This window comes from Electrophorus electricus, chromosome 10, assembly GCF_013358815.1.
Source record: "Electrophorus electricus isolate fEleEle1 chromosome 10, fEleEle1.pri, whole genome shotgun sequence".
NCBI classification, from domain to species: domain Eukaryota; kingdom Metazoa; phylum Chordata; class Actinopteri; order Gymnotiformes; family Gymnotidae; genus Electrophorus; species Electrophorus electricus.
In genome coordinates, this window is record NC_049544.1 from 8,583,124 (window position 1) to 8,607,678 (window position 24,555).

Consider the following 24,555-nt stretch of genomic DNA (forward strand, 5'->3'; position numbering starts at 1 on the left):
ATATGAGAGTCTTCACGCTTGTGGGTCTTGCCTAAGCGCGGGCGTGCTCAGAATGGCTAATTAGCTCACGGGACCGGGGGAAGGGCAGCTAACAAAGCTGTGGTGGGCGAGCTGCTTGCCTGTTAATTAGGCTTAATGAACGAAGTTCCACATAAAAATGTGTCATTTCTTCTCCTCTCTCCTGAACTGTGAACTGTGGTGGGGCGGGGGAGGGGGCGGGCCCAGATCGTCTTCTCTCTGATGCTTAGACCGCTCAACCTTTTTTCTTTCCTCTCTGTGAGAGACAAGGACATTTCGGGCGCGTGCGTTAGAACCAAGGCCCTGTCGGCTCTGTGATTGGTGCATTTGCTGCTTTGTTTCCGGCTAATTACGAAAGGATTGTGGCGAATGGGCTCACACCAGCACGACATAGGCAGCACAGTCAGGGGTGCCTGGGCCCAATTAACCCTTTGACTGGTCAGACCAGGCTAAATCACACCTGTAATTGGTGCTAAGCTGACTAACCACCGAATGAAACTTCATCTACATACTTTAGGTAGCTGGACTCTTAAAAGAGCTTGTGTTCCACCGGTTTGGCTGTGTACCTCTGGACTTTAATGATTTATGGAAGTCTATTCTTGGTTGAGGTTACCTACATGGCTTTTCCTGGCAGGTGGAAGTGGCCGAGCCTTTCTATATTCATGACTTTTCAGCAGAGGAAGGGATCCTTTGAGCTGAGCATTGAACATGCCTACCTTCCAGAGATTTCTAGCTTCTGTGTTTTCCTTCTGAGAACATTAGTTTATTCTTGCAGTTGCCTTCTCATCCTGGTGTAGGAGGATTTGCTGGGCAAATTTGAATGAACTTTCTCACATTAACTAATGTAGTAACTGGAGGATTTCTACAGCAGTTGCCCACTGATCTACCTCAACTTCATGACTGCAATTAAAACAAAAGAAGTCTCACAGTGGAGCTAGCCTAAGCACACATACACGCATACATAGCCTAGACCCCCCCCCCACACACACACACACACATACACATATGCATGCACTGTATGCCTCAGATGGAGGGGACTTAATGAGAATTGTTGAATAAAGCTCCATGGTAACGCAGACGATGTGTCACACATCTCATTACCTAACATCTGCACACCGTTGTCACTCCATCAGTACACCCCCGGGCTGCCTGTACTGCTCCACGCGCTAATTCCCCACTAGCACTAATCAGTTGCATTTTTATGAAGCACAGAAAGGTTAAAGGTCACGTACCTCCAGTGCTACACAGGGACCTCTCGTCCCCTCTTTCTATCCCATCTTCTCTCTCTCTCTCTCTCTCTCTCTCTCTCTCTCTCTCTCTCTCTCTCTCCCTGATGGCTTAAGCTGATAATAGATTGTGGTGAGCTGTTAGTGAGTCCTGCATTCATGTGCTAAGGGCTGTGGCTCTCAAACACCCATATGGAGCCCAACTTTGCTCACTCCTCACAACAAGCATCAGCTTTTCATTATGTTTTAACTGTTTATGTACATAAATATGTTGCTTCACGTAGCCTACTGATCTATTGATTCATTGGCTTATTTATAAATGATGGAATCAATGAAAAAAAATCAAATAATAATAATTAGTAGGAGCCTCTCTGCTCTTAGACTCTGTGCCATTATGAAAAAATGGACATTTCCCAGCATTTCCATTTTACACTACCATGAGTGCATTCTGGGAAGGAGTTCATGAGTGTGTAGGGGACTGACAGCCATCACCTCTAGCATGACACTAGCAAGATAGCTTGATGGACAGGATCCTAGGACAGTGTGCTGGCCTTCTGGCGGAAAACACAGAAGACAAAAGAGAGAGAGAGTGGGAGAGTGATAGAGAGGCCAAGTCAGCTCTTTTCCTCCATCACTCACACAGAGACACACACAGGCCCCAACCCTCAATTTATAATTTATTGTAATGTGTCCATGCAAATCCACTTTGGCCTTTATGGAGACACTAAACGCTGCAGACAGTTGTCGTGCGTTCTGCATCCCGGAGGCTGAGCCTGAGTGGCTGTAAAATGTGTTTGCAGAAGGGTTTTATTTTTCCCACAGAACTTACTCATAATTGGACTGTAAAATGTGTCATTAATGTCCTCACGCCTACCTCTTGATCATTGTTCGCTGATGAGATTGTCAGCGCTCTCCCTGGAGGGGCAGCCGTGCTACGAGATGCTGCTAGCATGGAGCGTCTGCGTCTCCCGCCGAAGGGCCACCCTGCCCCCGGCTCGCACCTCCCACTTAACCAGCACACCCCCCCCCCCCCCCCTCCAGCCGGGCCGTCAGTGGTGATTACTGCGTGCTTAGATGCGGTTGTTGTGCATTAGGCCATCAGAGGGGAGGGGAGAGGAGGGGTAAAATAAACACCGTAGGTGCTTTTTCAACTCTGGAATCAGCATAGGAAAACAGGCCTGTCAAAGCAGTCAGTAAGATCTGAGAGGTGTTGACTAATTGCCTGCTAATTACACAGTAAATTGTCTAATTAAGCTGATGGTTAATTAGGGTAAGCTTGCACAGCAGTCTTGAGGAAGTCTCTCTCACACTCTTTCACTCTTGCTCTCCTTTTCTAGCGAGAAGGAGAGAGAGGAAGAGAGAGAGAGAGAGAGAGAGAGAGAGAGAGAGAGAGGCCTTGCCGTCTTCCCGGAAAGCAGGCCATGTAATTGGCACGCTGGCAGTGACTGGCGCTTAACATGACACACTGAGGCGGCAGAGGCGCAGACAGACAGAATCGGGATGAGCGGCAAACAGCGGCACTTGTAGCGGGTGTGCTTGCGGGGCTTTCGGCCCTTTCCGTAGCCGGCAGCGTTGTGGCATCCGTGCCGGGAGCATAACTCCCAGCGTGGGGCCCTCAGAAGCTGCGCCAGCATTTAGCCAGCCTCGGTCCTTGGCTGAATAATGTGCCGTTGTGCTCTTTCAGCTTACCCCCCCCTATTTTCTGTGGCCATTTTGATGTTCTCTGTTTACCTTTGCAATCATGTGCGGGCTGTGATATCAAAGAAAAGGGCGTCAGCGAAACACCGGGCCTGCTGTTTTCTGTCTGTTTTCGACGAAACAGCATTTGAGAGCTGTATGAAAGAATACAAATCGACTATCTGATAGAATGTAAACTCGGCTGGATTGTTGCTGGCATTTTGTGAGGGTTACTCTGATAAGAGCTGCCAGAAATGTAGAGACATGACACACGGCAGGGCGATCCTCTCCATCTGTCCTGTCACCCAATCAATACACGGGGAGATAGGGACATAGCCACTGTTCAATCACAACGCAGCTCTTCACGCCAAGCAAGACAGAAAGAGAGGGAGCGAACACTTCCATAAGATCAATGCAGAAAATGTCAAAGGTGAGTTCTGAACCTTTAGAAAAAGACTAGGCTGGGAGTTCTAACACCTCTGCTACTCCATTAGCCCTACAGCTAATGGACAAAGAATAACATTTCCTAGGTGAGAGGTGAGAGGCATTTCCGTCAAGACACTGTTTTTTTAGGGTGATACAAGCAGCACATAGACACAGTGTTAAAACAGTGTTGCTTGCGAAACAAAGGAGATGTGCAATATGGATCATAATTGCTTATCTAATAGTTTGACGGGCTTGCATGTTAAAACTAGAGCTACTAGAGCTACTAATAACGTCAGTCTCATCACTCGGTTGCCTCATGCTTTATTCGTTTTGACAGGTCTTGTTTATTTACCACTTGATCTGCAAGTCCAAGGCGATAAAAGGACAATAGCACAACAGATTTTGCATGTAGCACACCAGTCACAGTTCAGTGCTTTGTATTTATTTAACAAGCAAATTAGCAGAAGAGAAGCTGATCCAGGCCTGAAAAAAGGGAAAAGAAATCAAATACCCAGGCTCATTAGCTTCAGTTCCATGTTTACCATTTATAAATATATCCGTTTAATTGGGAGATCAAAGCAGTAGTGGCTGCCTCTTTTATGGCTGAAAGGGCACTTAAGTTGCGCTTCTTCAACATCTTCAGTCTCTTGATGTGCCCAAACTTAGTCTGACTTGGGTGTCTTTGCTTCCCGTAAGCATGGCACTGATGTAGATTCTTTAGCATCTCCTCATGCCTCACTTCTAAATCAGAGTAAACACTCATCGGCTTAAAGATTTGACCAAAAAAAGAAAAGCACAATTTTCTGCTCTGCTGGAGAAGTGCCTTACTAAACCCGCGACTCAGTCAATTGAAATGCTTCATGTACTTTTGCGAAATCTTCTCTGTGTCGGTTAGACACTGCTCTGGTAGTTGGGATGGTCTGGTGCTTTCATCCACTCCTCTCTTAAAGCGCACTTTCTGCTGGGAGTCGTTATGCCCCTGTCTCTGTGGATGTTCTGCCTGACCATTCCCACTCAGCTGAACTGAGTGATGGGTCAATAAATGAGGTTTGTAGTTCTTCCAGATCAGCACTGCCTACCCAGATAGCAAAATCGTGTTGCTCCCATAATTATTTCTTCTGAACAGCTGATTTTATGACAGCATCCTAGAACGCAGGATTGTTTGAAGGATATTTCTAAAAATATATCTAAAAAATAACAACATTGATGTCAAATTTTAATGAATGAGGTACTGTGAGCTAAAGTGAGGTTCTGTGTTCTTTTTATAGGAACCCCTTGTTATTTACAAAGTGTATGTCTGCTGTACTTTATTACATAGTTATGTCTGTTTATACGAACTTATATTTAACCATTCACATTTAGTCCCTTGTTCTAACAAGACCAAAGAGTGGACAATAAAAACATACATTTTTGACATATGCATTTCAGTATCACACTTACTAAAAGAATGAGTCCAGGTCCCTCTTTTATATGATTGTTGTGGGTTTGATCCATTTTTGGCCATCATTGTTTGTACAAGAAGGATGCCTCTTGCCAATACATAAACACTTTTCTTTTTTCCATGTCGAGTAAATGGTGAAAAGGACTAATGACCAAGCTGACAGACAATATCCCTCTTCATTTATCACACAGGGTTAATATCCTTTCCTTTGACGTTAATTTATTAAGTCCCTTGCAGACAGGCCGATCTTCCGCCTTGTTCAGACTTAACATCACGTTTCAGAACAAACCGTGAAAAAAGAAAAACCTACCAGTGATACTACTGTATAATTGTTTAATATGTTTATTTTTTAGTATTTATAGTTATTATACTATATACTGTATAATTTAATTGTGGAGAACATCTCTTGCAAATTATATCTGATGTTCTGGTTTGTAAGTTTTCCCATTAAAAATGTAGGTTTATTAAATGGTACCCATCAGCATTTATAGATGTATTTATTTCTTATTATTTAGAAAACAGCTTATTGACAGACTGCATTTAGGATTTTCCTTGCATTTGTTCCTAAGAGCAGCTGAAGACCTTGAAACATAAAGAGTGTTTTATGGTTCTCCAGAACAGAAATCTGTTCACACATTAGTCGGAACCAGTGTGTTTTGTGTGTTGGAGTCCTTTGACTGTTAGAAAGTTGTCACATGGTTTATCAAGGCCGCTGGGGTGGAGATGGAGGGTTGAGATGCTGTCACGCATTCAAGGTTGCTCAGATTTATTAGTGACAGCCAAAGAGAGAGGATTAGGACTGTTGGGATGATCTTTGTCTACAACCTTAAGAGACATCAATAAGTGACATTCTCACACATATGTGTGTGCATGCAACCAAATACACACACACACACACACACACACACACATACACTCAAATACAAATAGATGCAAATTCAACTCTAATGTATATGTTTTTGTACTCTTAGAATATGATGCTAAAAGGTAACAGCGGAGTTGAAAATCTCTCTTCAAAGCTCTCTGATAAAGATTTTCCAGGAGTGGACAATAAGAGAGGATAGTCACTTCTTATTTTCATGGTTTCTTCCTCAGTGTGTTTACTTTCGCTCTGTGGCTGGGTGGCAGTCAAGGTTAAGAGCAGTGTTATTAGACAGTCTTCCCATTGTCAGACACTGTTAACCCATGCACTGGTTGGAGAAGGTCATCTCAGACCTCCCTCAGAGATGGCCACAGTAAACAGCAGGATAAAATGATGGGTGTACAAGTGTTCCATCCACACTTTATAGACAAAAGGATGAATGATGTGCAGAACTGCAGCATAGCCCCCCTTTCCCCTTCTGTTTCACCTTCTGTAAGAAGTTCTAGTTTGTTCGAGAGCTATTCGAGAGCTAAACCTGCCGCTTTGATTTTTCTGTCATGGCTGCCTATAATGATTAATGCCTCGTCTTGGGGCCACTTGGTGTAATTATGACCTTTCCAGATTCTTTAAAAAAAATTTTTGTCTGCCCTCCATGGCAGGTGGGCTGAATGCACCATGGCCCACACATTACACCTCCAAAACCAAGGGCTCCGCCTTGGCCACTCCGTTTCTGCCACGGGTCCGAGCTCCAGGTCTGAACCCCGGTTCCGAGCGCGTGGTCCTCAGCAGTGTAGCGTGTGTGCGGGAGTGGCTCACTGCAGGGAGCCTCATAGCTCTTTCATCTTGCTCAGAATGGGAGTGTGTCCTTTCACATGGCTGAATAGAGGATCTCCCTCATGTTTCTGTTTAAAATGCTGTGTGACGAAGCCTCGGAGAAGGGATTGTTGTAATTGTCCATGTTCATTGCCTCTCTCCGAGCCTGGATGTATTTGTATGAGTTGAGCGGCAGTTTCGGGAGCACTGAGAGGAAACTAATCTGCCAGATGACTGCAGGTGATAAAACCTGCCTGTAAGGCAAGTGTTATCCCACCGTACATGTGTATTATGGTAATCTACAAGCTTTTTTACATATGGAATTTAAAAAAAAAAGTCGAATGTTTGATATCATAGGGCTGCACTTTTTTATCATATGTCTGGCTTTAATTTCCCTCATGTGTTTTAAAAATGCACGTCTACGTAATAGAGTTACATCTTCTGACGTTCTCTTTTTTGTGCAGAGGTCATGGTTTGTACATGCAGCTCCTGGTTTCTTATTAATTTTGAATGTTTTACTGGGTATATTTCTCTCCCTTCATTATCATTCAGGCTCATGATGGGTGAACTGCCTGGTTTTATGTAGAACTCGGTATTGAATCCCCTGAAACCATGACTGGATGTAACACTCAGCCCCTGCATAGCAAAATATTTGATATGGTATTAGTTCTAGCCTGTGGTTTAATGTGTGGGATTATCTGCTACTCTGTTGTATGTTCTGCACTTGACCTCCCCTGCGCTGAATGTTAGAGAGAGAGAGCAAAGTAGCGGACAGCAAAACACACTACTCCCTTCGGGCAGAAAAAGATGATCTGAAAGACAAGCAATTATTTTATTTCTCTGTTTTTTGTTTTTTTAATGGCAAAGAAAAAAATGTAAGAAAACACAGATGAAAACACTTTAGCTATATAAACCTATTTGTTCCCTACTTATTTTATCATGAAGGATAGAACCAGTCACTGTCATGCTTTGCCATCATTCCAAATTGTCTTAAGTGAAATGAAATGAGGGGCATTTTGTTGGAATATACTTCAGCCAAATAAAACTGAGGCCTCAGTTATGTCTGTGCATGTGTGAGTGTGCGCGCCAGTACATGCCAGTACATGCCAGTACACACCAGTACGCACCAGTATGCACCAGTATATGGGCTCTGTGCTATGTGGCCTGCTGCATTTCATTAGCAGTTCTTGCATGTGCTTGAGGCTGAAAGGCTGTTTGCTGTGCAGGGGGGATTAGGGACCTGTTCTACTGTGATAAAAACCTGGTTCGCTCCAAAACATAGGCCTGGTCATTAAGGCGAAGCGGTCTGAGTGAAGGGAAAGTACACATCATCTCCCGCCTCGTGGGTCAGAAGCTGGTAATGGCCCGAGTGCTAGCCATACACTCTCGCTAAAGAAGAATCCCCTTCAAAAGCTTTCTGAATGCCAAAGGAACACACTAGGTCCCTTTTACACAGTTTCTAATCTGCGCTTGACTCCCTAGTGACAGACACACACAAGAACACAAAAGGTTAGGAATGCATGTATGTCACATATGCAACCAAAGCCGTCTCTGGGAATCCAATTTGCTTTAGGCTGTATAGTTGGGGTGTGTGTTGGGGGGAGTCGGTGTGTGTGTGTGTGTGTGTGTGTGTGTCTGTGTGTGTGTGTGTGTGTGTGTGTGTGTGTGTGTGTGTGTGTGTGTGTGTCTTATCTCATGCTGTGCGTGGCACCTGTTTCTATAGCGTGCCAGTCTGCTCCCTTTGGGCAATTTTCATGATTTCCAGTTGCTTAATATTAAAACTCTTGTTCCGCTCTGGCCTGATAATACAGAACGCTGGCAGCCAAATGTTCCCTGGTCACGGCTTCATTAAATACAGACTTACAGATTTGCCCCAAGCTCTTGGGATGGCAGTCTCAGTTCTCCATAGAGCTCCTACTGGAGGGGCACTGGAGCCCCATTAACTGTCACTCAGTCCTCAGAAATGTCACACCAAAAACAGCAACTCACTGGAAGCTTTTGGAAAGGAGTGCTTGCATATTTGCATATCTTGATAGAATATTCACAGTGAGCTGTGTCTGCAGCCCAAAATATGATTTCATTTCATTTTAACATGAAACACGGCTTCCCTAAATTCCAAATGTGTTTGAGGCAAATAAGTCTGCTACATGCCTCCCAGTCTCAACCTGTCCTCATGCATGCATTCCAGTCAAGATGAAAACAACGTAGTGGATTTGTTATCTTTCAGACACATTTGACAGGTCTAGTAAGCACATGTAAGTACACAAAATATAAGTCTAGCATGTAGTAAAACCCCTGCTGCTACTTATTTGCCTGATAAAGGAAGTTAGAAAGAAAAAAATCTGGCTCTACTTTGCTTCAAATAAAATTTACTCTAATTAGATGTAATTAGCAGCAATTATAGTTTCTTGTCTCTGTAGCTGTCTAAATGTTGTAAAATTAAGTTAGCATACTATTATCTGAATTGTTCTGTAAGGGTAAGCCCTAATTGGGTTATGCAAATTGTTCTCTTACCCAACTAAATAGTGATGGACAGTTTACCCGAAGAGGGAGGATTAAAATGACAGTTCCTATGTACGTAATCTGGTTTTATCAATTCGATTAACATTGCAGAGTTATAGAATATCGAACAGAAGTTAATTTATTTATAATTTCTCTCATTCATATCAAATTAACTATGCTTCTATGTCCTGTTTGTTTAAGACAATTCTCTTTATATTGAAAATTTCCATGCAATATGATGACCTTACTAGATAGAAACCCAGATAATCCTAACTCACGCAGTTTATTAAATCTGATGGTATTGTGAAACCTAAATCCAAATGGGACCCATTTTATAACTCATTTGGCAGTGCTGGACTGTTAGCTTTACACTGTGACCTTGCATTTGGAGTGGTGGACGGCAGTTTCCTGTGATCTGCCAAAGCCATTAGCAGGTCTCTTGCAGCATTAGCCTTTTGTGGCTGCCAGCTACTTTCACGAGCGCTCTAATGTACTGAGCGGACTGATTACAGTGCGGCTGAGGAGGAAGACCACACACAAGACAGTCCACCTCACTAACGTCTAATTAAAGCTAGACGGTGCGGCATTTTGGCTCTCCTTCTGGAGGATCCTCCCGTTTGGGATCGGGGTTTCATGTAGCACAAACCTGTCATAGATGGAGACTCCTGTGTGGTAAGAGAGTCTGACCATCTCTCTTAGGAGTGTGTTCGGTGTGACTCAAGCCTGCGCTAACTGAGGCACTATGCCAAAGCGAGGAGTACTGTGCTCCTTAATAAAAGCCAACTGAGCGAAGAATGGCTTTATTTCTTTTTATGGGGTCTTCCTCTTCTGCACTTGGTAGTATTTCATACATTTTGCTTCAGTTCATGATTAAATATGAACTTAGTTCAGCTTCAGAGTGTTCTTTAGAGACAGAGAGGGAAATGCTACTATTGAATTTGTGTCATGTATTTTCATGAAATATGACTGTAATTGTCTTCTTTATGGTGTTTTACAGATAAATAATGGGCCTATCTAGTGGTGAGGTCCTCTGCACTGGCAGTAGAGTTGCAGTAAGCAGGAGCTCTCAATGTTTGCTGTCCTATAGAGCTATCACAGATGTGCTTCATTAGCACAATTCAGGAGAGCTGGTGTGAGGTCACCCAGCAGATGACTGGCTAGTCATCTCCTGCTCTGCCTGCTGCCACCTACTGTTTCTCACCTCTCATTTCTCAACCTGCTGACTTTCAGGATCTGGTCACCAATGTGTCGCCTCGAATCGTCCGTGGAACAACGTCAGGCCCTGTTTACGGCCCGGGCCAGGGCTCCTTCCTCAACATTGAGCTGATCAGCGAGAAGACCGCAGCCTACTGGTGCCAAGCTGTGACCGAGCTTAAAGCGGACTTCCCCAAGAATGTGAGCACATCTTTAAGCAACTTTTCAAGAAACTGATTCAGTGTGAATGTTAAGCAGGTGTAGCACAAAACCGCATGGCTTTAAGTAGAACTGTACAAAAACGCAGTGTAATATGCTATTTCTTGAGGGTTTATATATAGCAAAATCTCTAGTGGTAAATTAACTTTAAATAGTAAAACTGTTTTTGTGCACGGTTACATTTATGGCACTTAGCTGACACTTTAATCCGAAGTGACTTACATTTTGAGCAACTAAGGGTTAAGGGCCTTGCTCAGGAGCCCAACAGTGGTAACTTGGCAGTGCTTGAACCAGCAACCTTCAGAGTGCTAGTCAAGTACCTTAACCACTGTTATATGAAGCTACATTCAGCGCAGTCACTAATGTTTATGAGGGACTAACATTACTTGGTGGGTTGTTTTACAATTAGGACAAATTGTTTTCATGCATCTTTAAATACAACTGACAGTTTTCCTCTTAATAAAACAGGAAGTAAACACGGAGCCCTGGAGATTCCTGCTGTGTCACCACTTATAATGTCACTCTCACACACCTCCAACACGCACTGTATTACACACAATCATTCTGGTGTGTGTGTCTTCCATTTGCTTTGCCTTTTCTTCAGGGCATTGGCTGAGGGAGGTCAGTCTGGACAAAGTTAGCCCCAAGAGACCAGAAAGAACACGAGTGCAGTTACAACTGAAACAGCATATTTAATAGATCTGTCTGGCATTTTTTGATGTTTTCATATTTTTGTATGACAGAATGTTTTTTTTTTTACATAAGGCAGTTCATGTGCATGACTTGGCTTTTGCTGTTCCCCAGGCTGAAGATTGAAGATAAGGCTCTTCAACAAGGAGGAGCTTTGAGCAACTAGCTTTTTATGTGCTTCAGTAAAATAGGAGGGTAGTGAACTCCCCCTGCAGCGTCACACAAATGCACATATGCGTACCCGACAGTGTGTACGAAGCACACGCAATTCATAGCCTACACAAGTCTGCGACTGGGGGCATGCTCGACGCTGGCGCCCTGCAGTACAACAACAGCTGCCGGCTAGGAAGCACTCAGTCGGAGCTGAGATGACCATAGATCTAAAAACGATGCAGGGACGCTGTGGAAGCGTAGGTGCATCACGTCGGTGACACTGTGCATCCTTACTTTATGCAATACGTTTTTTTCCATGTTCATCGGGGCAGAAACAGGAATGGCTGTTTTGGTCTGCTGACTTGTACGTCATAATGAGTGGTGTTATTAATGGTTGTTCCTGTTATCTCGGAATTCAGACACACCGAAATTACAGCCCAGGCTATTGTTGGCTTCACATGATCATATGGCCCCAACCATGGGTGGTGATGTCAGCTTCTATTTCTTCCATCTGCTGTGAGGCACCTGCAATAAAAATAAATAGGCACGCTAAGTCGTAGCCATCTCAGCTCATATTTGTATATCAGTTTTCATCTCTCCGTCCGCATATAACCCCATTCAGTCCTTCGTACTCCCACAATGCCTACAGCCGTCAATAACCCAATAAAGAACAGAACCATTTAGATTTGGGCATTATCCATTTAAACTGTTGCACTGACATTAAAGTTGCACTAACATTTCAGTGTGGCTTGTAAACCCCCAGGCAAGGGGTGCTGAGAAAGCCACCCCAGGACTAGGAATGAGTTTGCATATTTTAGTGGCTGCAGCCTTTGCTCAACATCTTTGCATTGTCAAAGTGTCTGGTATTACAGTGCTGAAACTGCACCATCAGTGGGAGTGTTCCCACTGCCACCTTAACTCGCTGCGGGGAAATATGGCCCATGTGTGCTTTTACCACTAAATGGACAAGGGCTTTCATTAAATGTTTAGTTCTTCATTTGGCCAAAAATGTCTCTTTTGCTGTAATATATATAAATTTGATTGACTATTCCCAGTATTCTACATTTCAGCAAAGTGCATGTATAAGGTATATTTGGTTAGCAGAACTTGGTTTATTAGAAGGTTTACGCCAGTGCTATATAAAGAGTAAATAAATTATTTGTTGCAACCTGTGCAAAAACCTGTGACTACAGTGAGCAACATGAGTCTCTTTGGTTACTAATTACCTCAAATTTACCTCATAAAATTTGAATAGAATTTTAATATTAATTCCTCAATGTCCTTTTTATTATACCCTGTAATGCTGTGCTCATCTTTGCTAATGAAATCCAAATATTTATGGTGTGGAGTCGCCCCGTAACTCCATAACTCCCTTCGTGGCATGTTTGTGTAGCATATGTTGGCTGAAATTACAAAACAGCAGTTCATTCATTCTCTTCTGAGACTCCGCTTCTTTTCTTCTGCTCAGGAAATATCAAAGGATTCATTGATTTGCAGGAGACTTTGTGGCTGCAATCAGTGAGAGCCCTATTGTAAGTGATGTCAGCCATTCACTCCTTTTGCTTTTGAGTGGAAGATGAAACCCGTGGAGCTGTGTCTGGGTTAGAGCACAGAGAGCACCTCTCCCCAGCTCCGCTTCTCAAGGACCTCCCCTGCACCGGGCATGCGTGCATGCACCTGCACCTTCCCACTTCTACGATGGGAGCATCTCCACTGCAACAGGCTACCAGGTTTTCACATCCGCAGGAATCTCTCATTCCGGTGTGGATGATTTCCACATGCGGGTGAAGCTGGCTGGGTTTGGCAGGCCCCCAGTTGGGACAGCGATGCTCTGACGAGGGCAGCCCTTCTGCAGGGGAGGCAGTTCCGTTGTGACAACGCAGCCCTCCTGCAAGACCCCGGGCAAACGCTACAGCCCTCAGAAGTCAAAGCTCCGTGGCTCATCGCTACATTTAGCATCCTCGGTGCTTCAGTCCCAGTAGGCGAGCACAGTGGGGGCCTGGATCCGCCGCGTTCAAACCGCCTTATATCTTTGGCTAGTGACAGGTACTAGGTGACTGATCTCCATGGAGATGCTTTGTTGCAGTGTGCCGTGTGTTTGGAGGCTGGGTGCAGGCTTATTGGGCTGATAACGAGGTAATCCTGTGCTGCAGTGCCTGCTCTCTTAATTGTGCACTGGCTATCAGACAACACTTTCAGTCTGGACCGTGTTTAACAAACGAGCGTGGAGCTGTGGTGGGTCAGGCTGACCAGCATGTGGGTAGAGCTGGATCGGGTGGGTTGGGCCGGCCAGCATGCAGGCGGAGCAGGAGATGTAGGTGTCTTTTACATGGCCTCTTCCCATAATGTGACATTAAAGAGGCGAAAGTTCAAGCTCAAATCAAAACAGAGCACTTACTCCCACCGCAGCACCCAAAATGAACCTGTCTTAGTGGAGGGTGGTAATCTGGGGTGTCTGCAGTGACAGTTCTGTATTGCTTGGCTTGCCCAGGCTTACAATAATATTACCAGACACTATTTCAGGGTGTATCATATATCGCTTATATGTCAAAGATGCTTGGCAAATCTGAGCAGTAAATGTCAGGGCGCTTAACTTTATTTGCCCTCTAAAACTTGGCAATATTTTCTGCACTTATGTGGGTGGGCTGTACTTAGTCCATAACTGTGTGGTGCTTTTGGGGAAGTCTAATGCCTCAGAGATTTATATCTGGCGGAAATTTGTCCTAGGGGAGAGCACATCCTCCCAGTTTAATATCCTCCCGTGAAATCAGTTTTTTCTCTCTTAGTGTCCCTAGATACCTTTTGTTAAGCCCAGCACTTTCTGTCTCCCTGGTGTCTCCTCCTCCTCAATGCCACACGTAAGTCACGGCCGCGCCATAAGACAAGCTTTTAGATGTAATTAAATCGCAGGCCACGTGGCTACGAAACAAACGTGGCCGTGACCTCCGTTTCCCTCAGCTTCCCGCTGATTTCTACAGGTGTTGGGCACATAATGGAACACGGCTATGTGTTTAACGGGGTTCAACAGCACATCAGAGTGAGGGGAGACAGGACATGGAGATGTTGACCAGTGTCTTTGCTTAGCCAAATGAAACGGGCTCTGTGTAGACACAGACATACTGTACATTACGCGGTTTGTCAATACGCTATATCAAAGGCTTTCCCTATCTGATTGCTTAAAAGCTGGAGGCTATATTAGGAAGCTGGTCTCCCACAACCTGTTTTATTGTTGGATTATAGTGTGTCAGGGGGAGAAGGATGAAAAAGACCAAACCTAATCGGGGCCCAGCGCAGGGGCTCTTAGCTAATACCCTCTCTATGATGTTTTTATTGTTTTAATAACACCAGCGTGCGAGTGGATTTGTTCTTATCTTATAAATTATACATATTGATTTTGTGACTTTGAGGAAGGTGAAGGACAAGGTAGTCGCTTTTTTAAAGACAAGGTATTGGCTTTCACACACATTTTATACTATGAAGAAATATGGCAAGAAAAATAAACCATGTTTTTGCACCATCATAAGACAAACTGAATCTGTCATGGTTAGACTGTATTGTTTAAAATGTTCTCTGTCTGTCTCGCTCTCTGCTTCTTTCTCTGTCTCTCTCTCGGTCTCTCTTTCTCTCTCTCTCTCTCTCTCTCTCTCTGCCTGTCTCTCTCTGTTACAGATTATCATTTCCAGCATAATGTGCAGCTACACCAAAAATGATTGGACTGAGCTTGCCAAAATGGCAGAGGTGAGTCTTTGTTATGCTAATTTACCAATGTGCACAGTTGTGAAATTATACACCCTTTCTCGCTGATGATTTGGCTCTTGAAAACAGTCTGCCTAACCATTGCTTGGGGAACAAGGAGAAAAGTGTGATGCACCACACCTTTCCAAACTGCAAAAGCAACATTTACTGTTATTGCATAAACACCCCAAATATTGAATCAGTGGCAATTAATCTTGGATCTGAAGCATGCTACATTTAGGCAAATGTTTATGAGACCCAACTGGTTTGTTGCTGCCAAGAGGCTGAGAGGCATGAGACAGATGCCAGAGAGGGAGAGAGGCACTGATGGAGCTTGAGCAGGGAAGGGAGCAGGGTGGAGGAGGGGTGTATGTCTGTAGGCCTCACTTTTCCAGACTCCTCCATCTGTGAGCAGGAGCTCTCCAGCCCCTGTCCTTTCCTGGTGTCAGTCAAACCGAGCCCCAGCAGACCCACGGTGGACATATGAGCACATGCACACACACACTACAGACACAGACACACACACACGCACACGTCCATAAACTCATCGAGCCCCAGCAGACCCACTGTGGACATTGAGGCACAAACACACACACACATACACAGATGCTAACACACGCCCACACACACACACACACACACAGACACACACACTGTATACTTACAATAAACAACTGGGACCAGTTCATAATTTACAAATTTTGTTGTAGATGTGTTTTTTTTCTTTTCAGTTTTCGGTTGCCTTGGCTGAGAGTTCCATTTGATTGATTTTAGGCTGCTGTATATTAAGTATAGCTGTAGAATGTTAAAAACTGTACTGCTGGCAAGATCCAGAGTCTAACTTATTAGTTGGATTGCAGTCAACTAACAACCCCTCTGTGTCCCTTATGAGACTTTTGTAACTGTCCAGAGAACAACCAGGCTCAGTGACAACTTGGTGCCCCAAGCAACTGTTGTGCTTGTTAAAAGTAAGGGAGATGATTGGTTGAAGAGTGCTGTGATTGCTTGGGGTAATGTGGGCATTAGTGTAAGCTTGTCTTTAAAAGTGACTAGAAAAATATTGCACCTATCTATTAAAAATATTGCACAACTGGCAGTAAGGCGTGTTACAATTATCCACAGGTGAGTGTGCAAAAATGGCAGGTGAGGCACGAATGCTCATGGAGTCAACTAATGGACACAAATGGACAGAAGCATCTGCATAAATGTAAATCAAGTGACTGGTAAATTAATGCTTGGAAAGGTTTATTTGTGTGTTCAACAACATAGTTGTGAATTATTTGTATAACACAACCAAATTTTATTTTTTATTTTTTTTATTTTACATACCAACACACACACACACACACACACACACGCACATAAATATCAAGTACACAAGGTTCTGATGTTTTGGACAGAGAGCCTTCATTAGCCAAATGCTTCTGACGTTTTAGGAGGAACCAGTTTTTTTTAATATAAAAAAAATATTATATTAATATAATTTCTTAATATATTAAAAAAACTGGTTCCTCCTGAAACGTCAGAAGCATTTGGCTGATGAAGGCCCTCTGTCCAAAAAAAATAAAAAAATATTTATTTATTTATTTATTTATTTATTTATTTATTTGCGTTTGAGAGTCCTGCGTAGTATCTTAGCTGTTCTCAGGACTGTACTCTTCTGGACCAAAATCTCTGATGTTGATCCTGGGATCTGTTGAAGCCATTCTCCCAGTTTGAGGGTCATAGCTCCAAGTACTCTGATTACCACGGGGACCACAGTTGCCTTCACATTCCACATCTTTTCTAGCTCTTCCTTCAGCCCTTGGTATTTCTGAAGCTTTTCATGTTCCTTTTTCCTGATGTTGCTATCGCTCAGGATTGCCACATCTATCACTACAGCCCTCTTCTGCTGTTTATCCATCACTACTATGTCCGGTTGGTTAGCCATTACCATCTTGTTTTTCTGTATCTGGAAGTCCCACAGGATCTTAGCACAGTCATTTTCCACCACCTTTGGGGGTGTATCCCACTTAGACCTTGGAACTTCCAGCCCGTACTTAGCACAGATGTTTCTGTACACTCTGCCAACCAATTGGTTATGGTGTTTCATTACGCTGTGCCTGGTAGCATCTTGCATCCCACTGTTATGTGCTGTATTGTCTCAGGGGCATCTTTGCACAGCCTGCATCTGGGGTCCTGCCTGGTGTTTGTGTGTGTGTGTGTGTGTGTGTGTGTGTGTGTGTGTGATAAACACATACATACACACACATTCACTCACCCACCTAGCCCCAGCAGACCCACTTTGGACACATGCACGTGCACGCACGCACATAAACACACACACACGCACACACACACAAACAGCTGATATTTTGAACGGAGATACAGTGAAGAACTATGTTGGCCCCTGGCTTGATCAGAGCTGACTCACATATCTCAGGTGCTTAATTGTGCACAGAAAATGTCAGAAAGCAAACAGGTGCACATGTCAATGTGTTAATTCCACTATCGATTTCATTGATGCTCTTGCTCTCTGCTGTAGCTCATTAAAGCAGACCTGTCAGGTTCATCACAAACCCCTGCTTCCCCTCCAAAAAGATGGACATCTAGTAAGACTCGCTCTTTCCTCTTCTGTCTCTCTGTACTTCTGACATTAGGCATTTGACTGGCAGTTCTCCTTAGCTACGGCCCAGGTCTCTTCTGCATATTATATATTCATACAGCAGATGAGGCCCTGCTCTAAGCCTGGCTGAGTGCATCGCTTTAGGCTAGACAGCACTGTCACACTGGGGATTGGAAGGCTTCTTCCATCACCCTCCACCAGGTCACTTCTGTGCTCTAGTCTGGCTCAGAATGTGAGCTCCCGTAGCGGCACAGGTGCCGTCCCGGTCCCGATCCCAGTGGCTTAGGGTCAGCCAGAAGAGGGAGGCTGGCTGTGCTACTGGAGATGGTTTAAGGGAGAGGGCAAGGGGCGGCATGCCAGCAGCACGGGCACTTGGTGACCCTCCTTCGTGGTCTGAATTCCTTGTCTTCCTCACATCCCGAGCACGCTGTTTAGGTTTGTCTGCCGGCAAATACGCAATAAAAGCCCGGTTTCCATGGCAACTCCGTTTTCAGAAGAATCAACCATTCATTTTCACTTTGAAATCTGTAAGGGAACACTTAACACTGTTTTTTGCCTAAGGATACTACTTAAAAGTTTTCTCTCTCCTCGTCTCGCTCCCTTCACCAAAGTGCCAGCCTGAAGTAAACCATTTTCAGCATTCAACTGCTACCTTACTTCTGCTACCCCTCTCTCTCTCTCTCTCTCTCTCTCTCTCTCACACACACACACACACACGCACGCACGCGCGCGCAAACCCCTATACCTTGCAGAGAAATATTGCATCATAACCATGAGCCAGGGGCTGTAATTCATAAATGTCAAAGTCTCTCCATGATCTATTCCTGCTTTATTCCATTTAAAGTTGGGAAGAGGGAAAGGAACGTGAGGTTTCAGGTGGGCACCTAAACTGAAGCTGATAATCACCCGGTGGATATGAGGTGTTTGTGGAAGGCCTAGCTCTAGCACCCTCATCAGTATGGGAGGCTGAGCTAATGAAAGGCTCAGCACTGTCACTCAAGCCTTCAGACTGCAGCTTGCTGCTCCCCACAGTGCCGGGGTCACTCTGCTTGAGCGGGAGCATGTGGATCGGCGCGCATGCCCTCCCAGCCTGTTCCGCATCCCTCCGTCTCTCTGACCCGCTCTGCCTTCCATGCCTGTTTTCTGGTTTTTAGTTTAGAGTAGTTTAGAGTAGCATCTCCATTTCTGTTTTTTTCACAGATTTCATTTTTGGGTTCCAAATAACAGCACTCCACCCCCACCCCCACCCTCCACACCCCCACACACACCCCCATGAAGCTAGCTTTGATGCTGTAAAGTGTTGGAGTGATGGGTAATGTTTACCTTATCAAGTGGGGAGCTGATAGCTCATGTCAATGGCAATGTCAGATCTGATAACGATCTGAATGGGAGCCCTAGTTCTTCTGTGGAGTGTATCCTTCACACCTGCCTCAACCTGCCCATAGGAACAGGAAGTAGGACTTTCACAGTCCTAACTCTAGCCCTAATACTAACCCCAACTCTAACCCTAATCCTAATCCTAAACCAAACCATAAACCCAGCCCCAGCTCTAATCCTAACCCTAATACTAACCCCAGCTCTAACCCTAAACCTTAACCTAACCCTAATCCTAATCCTAAACCAAACCATAAACCCAGCCCCAGCTCTAATACTAACCCCAGCTCTAACCCTAAACCTTAGCCTAACCCTAATCCTAATCCTAAACCAAACCATAAACCCAGCCCCAGCTCTAATCCTAACCCTAATACTAACCCCAGCTCTAATCCTAACTCTAACCCTATCTCTAGCCCAAACGTCCAATCATATGCTGAAGCCTACTCCATTAGGACTCCGCTCATGCACCCTTACGACTTTAATAAATGTGTTTAGACACCCAACGGAAAAACCAGAGTTTATGCCAACGTTGGTTAATGATGCTTGCTTGACGTTTGCATTTATTTTTATCTTGTGATGATCACTAAAGGTTCTTTAAATCCCATGTTGCTGTATAAATGGGCACCTTTTGCTTCTCCTACCTGCCTGTCATTTCCTTCATCTATCACGGAATATTTTGGGACGCTGTGAATACATATTAACAGGCTGAATATCATTCTGCTTATGCTCAGCCTCACATGCTGTGCATTTACCATTCCTGCCGAGGGGGAGGATGAGTGTATGTCATCATGCATACCATGGGTTACCCTACCACGTTTACATTTATGTTTGTGTGTGTGTGTGTGTGTGTAAGGGATTAGGATAAGAGGAGTGGAGCTGTGGCACTAAGCCTCTTGTTCTTTTTTTGCTCTCTGTATGTTCCTTCATCTCATTCTCACTTTTTCTCTCTGTCTCCCTCTGTCTTCCTCTCTCTATCTGTGTCTCTCTCTGCTTTTCTGTCTTTTCTGTCCTGCTCTCCCCGAGGAGTGCTTTAAAGGATGAACTGCGGGTGGGAGACTGCTCTTTTTTCAGGCCCAGTTCAAGCTCCGCTACCTCCTCTGCATGCTCCGCCTCGCTCTACTTTGCCATATTTTGGGCCGGCTCCTTCTCCCGCTCTCTACTAAGCCTGCGATATCAAGCAGCATCCTCGCTGCCGTCCTTCTCAAAGCCGCTTATTGTGATCTGTGATGATACCGCTTAACTCGTTGCGCGTGCGGCCCTTTGTTGCAGAGGGCGGGGGGTATGGGGGGGCCTCCTCCCTCCTCCCTCCTCCCTCCTTGTCTATAATGGGCTTAAAGGAAGCTGGGCAAAATTAAACATTATTGATAATTGGCTTTGGGATCATGCCGCATTGTGTCCATTTTGTACCTGCGTATGGCCCTAATTGACCATGAAATCTGGAGCCTAATCCGGGGCCGGCGTGGGCTGCACCGCTCCCCAGCTGACTGTGATAAATGGCTTCATCCTGCCACTTGCTCCTCCGTGCTTTGTAAGGCTAAAATACTTCTTCTTCTGTTCTCCCTTTAATGACTGTCAGTCTGTGGCAAATCATAAATCTGCAGCTGGACTCACTCTGGCAGGTTGGTGAAGCTTTTTGTAATTGTTTAAATCCCCCATGTGATGCGGTTTAAAGCCCCCACGGATATGTAATTGCCTGTCAAACGCCTTTCCTGCACAGCCGCTTTCAACGCCCCACTCCACCAGTCCGCTCACAGTGCTTCGTCTCCAGCGCATCCATGTGGAACAGTTATCATTTGTCTGATCTATTTTAGGCCTAATGTTTCACTCACCGTTGTTTTGTGTCTCTCATCAGTGCGTGCTTCCTCTTCAAAAAGAGGCGTTGTGCTCCCGTTTTTCTCAGCAGCTCTAAAGTCGGTGGTATTTGTTGTGTATTTTTTGGACATTGCATGATTAATTATCTGATTCGCAATATTTAAAAGAAAAGCAAATATCAGGTGTTTTGCATGATTCATGTTGCAGTGGCCACGCTTGCCTATGGATCTCGATCAAAGTCCTCTCAATTGCCAAGCCTTTACAAGGCAAAAAAACAACAATCCACAATTGCACTGAGTATATTGAAATAATGTTTGCATAAATGTCCCCCTTGAACAGGCTTCTGGAGCTGATGCCCTGGAGCTGAATCTGTCCTGCCCTCATGGAATGGGCGAGAGGGGTATGGGACTGGCCTGTGGGCAGGTAGGGCCACGCTTTCACACTCCTACACCTCCTGCATGTTGAGAGTCAGGCTGCAGGAGCTCACACTCTCTCTCTGGGAACAGGAGTCTGTTTGCATGTGCAGCCATGCCACTCATCTACTTGTATTTACACAGATCCTAACTATTACCCAGATAGCCACGTCCAGCTGCTGAAAACACACTTCTGTAACATACGCACATGTACAGGTCTGAAATCACAATGATGGTAATGCGTAAGACTGAGTATCAATTAGAGACATTCCATTCCATATAAGAAGAGAGTGTTTCAAACCTTTTTTTTGTGGAAATGCTGGATATCAGTGGCATGACACCATTCCCTTTAGTAAGGGACTAACAGGAGGTCCAAGCATGCCTGAGATGAAATGCATCTCTGTGTGTGCTGCTCAGAATGAACTGAAACTTGACACTTGTGAATGGACAGTGGCAGGTATACTGTAAGGAGAACTGACCATCACAAATTCCTATAATTAATGTACCTATTATGAATGTCTGTCTACTCATGTAGAGTACACATTTTCATAACAACACTTTCAAAAGAAACATTACAAAAATGTAATAATCCATAAATTGATATATATTTATTTGCATTTTGTAATCAGTTTTTTCAAACGAAGAATGCCATTTGCCAGGATTAATGAAGCATTTGAGACTACTTTTTTTTTTTCCTTTTGCATGTATAATGCATTTGTATATAATGCATTTTACTTAGAAACAAAATATATACCATTGTGTATGACTTCAGTTAGATTCTTGGGTGGAAAAAAAACCTGATGCTTGATGTACTTATAAGAAAATCAGCACGACCATTTTTTTTCTCTCAGTGGACTTTATATGTAGATTCAATAGTACATGCCATGTTTAGATTGGCTGTGCACAATCATAAACATTGTACATTTGAGCATCTTGGTTATTTGTCTGCTTGCGCTTTGGAAATTGTGCTCTTTGCCTCTAAACGCCTTTGACACAGCTTGTCACTGAGTCTGTAGTGGTCAACCAAATCACATGAAAATCGCCGCTGGCAGACACACGCCGTGTCAGATCACTAAAACATCAAAGTCGTTAAATGCAAAGCAGGATGTCCTCCGTCAGAGGACAGAAAGGCCGTTTGAAGCATGAGCGTTCTGGCCTCGCATCCGAGGAGCTGGTGGCAGGCAGCAGGAGGCAGCGGGTGGAGCTCGCCATGCCTCCACGTCCTGTCAGGCACCGCTCGCCAGATCCTCCATATGCATCAAGCCTCGTAATGATAGAAACTACAACCACAGTGAAGATCACTGTGACTTCCCCCATCACCCTCACAGTGGAGAACACTGTGACCCACCCCACCCCCACGGTGGAGAACAGTGTGACCCACCCCACCCCCATGGTGGAGAACACTGTGACCCACCCCACCCCCACGGTGGAGAACACTGTGACCCACCCCACCCCCACGGTGGAGAACAGTGTGACCCCCCCCACCACCCCCACGGTGGAGAACACTGTGACCCACCCCACCCCCACGGTGGAGAACACTGTGACCCACCCCACCCCCTATGGTGGAGTACAGTGTGACCCACCCCACCCCCCTATGGTGGAGAACAGTGTGACCCACCCCACCCCCACGGTGGAGAACACTGTGACCCACCCCACCCCCACGGTGGAGAACAGTGTGACCCACCCCACCCCCACGGTGGAGAACAGTGTAACCCCCCCCCCCCCCCATCCCCAGCCATCCCCCCATCCCTGTGTGCCCGGTGCAGAGAAGCCTTTAAGCTCATGCTATGGAGGGCTCTACACTTTCAGTGTGCTCATATCCAAGTTGCAGTCACCATCCTCCCTACACAGTAGTACTGGCAGATATAGAGGACAGAAGTTGCACATGCTTCCATCATCTTTTTTAAAGTTCCAATCACACAGTGTTGCCTCATTATGCTAGGAGGAGAAGCACCAATCAGATGGCTCTATCACTCAGCTAAGGATAAGGCACTGATGACTTGCCCAGAGCATTGACCAGGGTTTGTTTGGTAGGTCATAGTGTGTTTGTTTAAGTTAAAAGCTGTTCTGCATAACACCCTGATGGTTATTTTATCAAGCTGTGGGATGGTCCACAAAGGCAAACGAGATATATAGATTCTGTAAGTAATTATGGTGTTTGAAAGACAAACTTAGCCCATTGTACCTTATGGTCCTTACAGGCCATATCTGACATGAACAGGACACATGCTCCTCATTCATGCTCTTCTGATTAGGTGCTAGATTACAGGAAATAAAACACCTTTTCCATTCTAACGGAGATGCAGCTGTTTTTACACTGCAGTGCTCATAAATTCAATGAGCGTTTGCTGTAGGTTTTCCGCTCTAAGACAAAAAGCTAATCAAAGGCACGGGGCCGCGGGCTGATAACCTCCGTGTGAACTAAAGACAGGCAATATCATTTAATCACACTCTTTGGCACCTTCTCTTCTAGCTGGGGAAAAACATCATTTCTGACAATATCGAAAGAGAATTTGATTTTAATGATGTATTAATATGCAATTCTTCTCCCTCACTCAGTTTAACTTGGCTCACCCTTTCCTCAGAGCTGTTCAAAATTTAACTGGCTTCAGCGTACTATATTTTTGTTTACTTTTATTAAGCATAAATGTGTATAATAATTTCATTACATTGATTACACTTAAACTATAGCATTGGCTCTTCAGTGGCCATCACAAATCAGACATTTTTAGTAGCAGGGGTCTTTGAACACAAGGCTGTCTCTATGAAATGTAGCCGAATGTGCCAGAGCTGTTTATCTTTTTTACAACGCTGGGCATAGCCATGCATCATTTGTACACTAGAGCCTTATTGGAGCTTTACATGTAAATTTCTCAGTTGACTTTAGCACGATTGTTATTATCACAGGTTGAGGAGGCACTTAAAACGGCTCAGTACTTGTGACAGATAGAGATCTCCCGAGTGTGCGAGGTGCCTTTATTTCATAGCTCTTACTCAGGTTTGACTCAGCAGCCACTGGGATCCTATATTTTCCCCAGCCTTCGATACAGGCTCCTCGGATTCACAAATTAAAAGCTGCGCGGGCTCCCACAGCTATTTTCGGCCCAGCAAACGGGGCCTGGTGGCACGCCACTTCCATCATCCGTCCTAAGAGACCTGCTGGTTGACGCCTCTTAACGAGCACACCCACCTGCTGTGACCTCGCATGGTCAAATTAAAACTTCAGGTGGAAAACCACTGTACCTTGGCCCCACTGCCCAGCCCCGCCCCGTGTGTTTCCTCAGCCCCCTGTCCTCCCTCATTCTCCCTCTCTCTCTGCCTGAGGGTGCAAAAGACCCTCGCTGCAGTCTCTCCCCCTCTCTTCCCCATCTTCCTTTCAGCACATCTCCCCACCG

The 24,555-nt window shown here is 44.8% G+C and overlaps 1 protein-coding gene across 1 annotated transcript in view; it reads left to right on the plus strand.

Moving 5' to 3' along the window:
* dpyda.1 (dihydropyrimidine dehydrogenase a, tandem duplicate 1) overlaps positions 1-24,555 on the plus strand; it is a 112,771-nt gene that overhangs the window by 56,079 nt on the left and 32,137 nt on the right. The window contains exons 14-16 of the mRNA XM_027016151.2: positions 10,196-10,360; positions 14,891-14,959; positions 21,087-21,170. Coding sequence (XP_026871952.2) covers positions 10,196-10,360; positions 14,891-14,959; positions 21,087-21,170 — 318 coding nt within the window. The remainder of the gene's footprint in view (positions 1-10,195; positions 10,361-14,890; positions 14,960-21,086; positions 21,171-24,555) is intronic.